Source organism: Salvia hispanica, chromosome 4 (genome assembly GCF_023119035.1).
Source record: "Salvia hispanica cultivar TCC Black 2014 chromosome 4, UniMelb_Shisp_WGS_1.0, whole genome shotgun sequence".
Taxonomy (NCBI): domain Eukaryota; kingdom Viridiplantae; phylum Streptophyta; class Magnoliopsida; order Lamiales; family Lamiaceae; genus Salvia; species Salvia hispanica.
Window position 1 is genome coordinate 90,438 of NC_062968.1, and position 2,207 is coordinate 92,644.

Below are 2,207 nucleotides of genomic sequence, written 5' to 3' on the forward strand. Positions count from 1 at the left end.
TTTTTCCCACACACGTCTCTTTCTCTCTCCAAATTTTTTTGCAATTAGATTTAATTTGATAAATTAGATAAGATTATTATAATAGATAAGTTAATGATATAAGAAAATTCATAACAATGTCATATATAAGTAGACTTGACTGATGATTTATGAATCTTGGTTGACAAAATTATCGCGAGCCAATTCAATCTCGAGAAATCTCAAGAATAACTTAATCATGCATGAACGACTGAACAATCTTGAGATATAGTTGTGCATACTTAAATTAAGGCATTAAGTTATAGTCTTGGATAAAAATACCAAAATTACAACCGTCGAATGAAGGTTGGCATTTGGATTGAATGCAAAGATAGTAGCGAGATTCCGTACAAAATATTATTCAACATATATCTAAAACTCAACTATATAATACTCCTATAGTCTAGAAAAGACAGATAAATAAATTAAAAAGGAACCGAAGTGGGAAAATTGCATTATTTAATTACTAGGACTTGAATTTCTTAGCGACATGCTCCGGCGAAGAGACGGCGGAGGAATCGTCGGAGCTGAAGTCGACGTCCACCACCCCTTTGGGGCTGCCGGGGAGCTTCCTCTTGTTGCACACGGTGGCCACCTCTTGTATCAGGCTGCAGCAATTCTCCACCTTATCCTGTTCCAATTTCCATCATCACAACTCTACTTAAATCACGTGACAAAATCAATCAAATTGCTTGATTAATACTCTCTCCGTCCCACATAATTTTACCCAGTTTTCCATTTTGGTCCGTCCCACATAATTTTACCGATTTCACTTTTACCATTTTTGGTAGTGTACCTCATATTCCACTAACTCATTCCTGCTCACATTTTATTATAAAACCAATACTTTAAAAGTGGGACCCACGTCCTACCAACTTTTTCAACCCACTTTCTATTACATTTCTTAAAACCCGTACCAAGTCAAATTGTGTAAAATTATATGGGACGGAGGGAGTATGTTTCGGAATTCGATTTCTACCTTGTTGATTCCGAGAATTCCGATGAGATGATCGTGATGTTCGACGCCGATTGTTGGCTCGACGCTGCTGATCACACACAGCATTGTGGCGGTGGCCAATGCAGACGGCGGATACCTCATGAATCTACAGTCTGCAGATCGATTCACACTCAAAAATTGAAGAGAGAGGAAGAAGAAGAAGAAACGATGATTAATTACCAGAAAGCAGAGAGAGAAGAAGGCAGTGACATCTCCGAAGAAACTCTGTAGAGGTGTCGCTGAACAGGCCTAACTTTCTGGCGATGCAATCGAGAAACGAAAGCGGAGTAACCGGATTCATCTTCCAATCGAGAGTGGAAAGGAGTAAAATCTCCATCCTCTGAATCGTTTTGGACTCGAAAACGTAATCGGTCTCCTCCGCAACCTGCAAATCCGATCTCAACAATCAGAGATGGAAAAAACAGAGGAAGAGAGATCCGAAGATACAACACATACCTGGAGATCTAAAAGCAAGGGCACATGAGTCTCCTCCACTTTGGCAGCCAACGAAACGCAGGCAACAGCAGCTAATTGCGCCATCCATGGCTTCTCGCCGCCAGATTGGAAGCTACGTTGTTGGAATCTATCGAAATAGTTAACCGCGAGCACGGCGGTGAGGGCAGAGAAGGAGTAGTGGTGAGCGACTTTAAGCATCCAGTGAACCGCGTCGGCTCTCACCGGCGCAGCGCCCGCGTGCGGTTGGTGGTCCTGCTCTTTGTGCAGTAGAGAGATGAGCTCGTCGTCTTCATCCTGAGGGGCGTTATGGTAATTGAGTATGTGTGTGAAGGAGGAGTTAATGTCAGCGTCCCAATGGCGTTCGTCCTCCTCGTGGCAGTAGAGGGCGGAATCGAGGAGGATTTGAGAGGTCAGTTGAGGATGAGAAGACATCTTCTTCCGAGAAGAAGAGTTTCGAGGCGTGCGCTCATTCTCTATTCAAACCGAGATGGATGCTTAGAGATGAGGTTGGAGCCATTTTAATGAGTAGTAGTAAGAGACGGATTTATGAGGCGTCTTTAATTACTCTCTCCGTCCCAGGTAATTCGAGACACTTTGATATGGTAATTCGAGACACTTTGATCTGGTACGCGTTTTAAGAAATGTAATAGAAAGTGAGTTGAAAAAATTGGTTGGATATGGGTCCTACTTTTAAAGTAGTATTAGTTTTATAATAAAATGTGAGTAGGAATGAGTT

At 42.0% G+C, this 2,207-nt stretch overlaps 1 protein-coding gene across 1 annotated transcript; it reads right to left on the bottom strand.

Annotated features, from left to right (window-relative positions):
• Nucleotides 1–297: 297 nt before the first annotated feature.
• On the bottom strand, nt 298–1,987 carry LOC125219299 (cyclin-D3-2-like). Its single transcript, XM_048121241.1, has 4 exons — nt 1,472–1,987; nt 1,196–1,400; nt 998–1,128; nt 298–649 (listed from the first exon to the last, which is right to left on the bottom strand). The coding sequence occupies exons 1-4, from the start codon at nt 1,901–1,903 to the stop codon at nt 485–487; spliced, it is 933 nt and encodes a 310-aa protein (XP_047977198.1). The 5' UTR covers nt 1,904–1,987; the 3' UTR covers nt 298–484.
• Nucleotides 1,988–2,207: the final 220 nt, after the last annotated feature.

Bases quoted from the DNA above. Each gene is read 5' to 3' on its own strand.
- LOC125219299 (XM_048121241.1), bottom strand. From the start codon at position 1,903: ATGTCTTCTCATCCTCAACTGACCTCTCAAATCCTCCTCGATTCCGCC. The intron at 1,401-1,471 runs GTATGTGTTGTA...TCGGATTTGCAG, and splicing joins CCTTGCTTTTAGATCTCCAG to GTTGCGGAGGAGACCGATTA. The intron at 1,129-1,195 runs GTAATTAATCAT...ATCGATCTGCAG, and splicing joins TCTTCTCTCTCTGCTTTCTG to ACTGTAGATTCATGAGGTAT.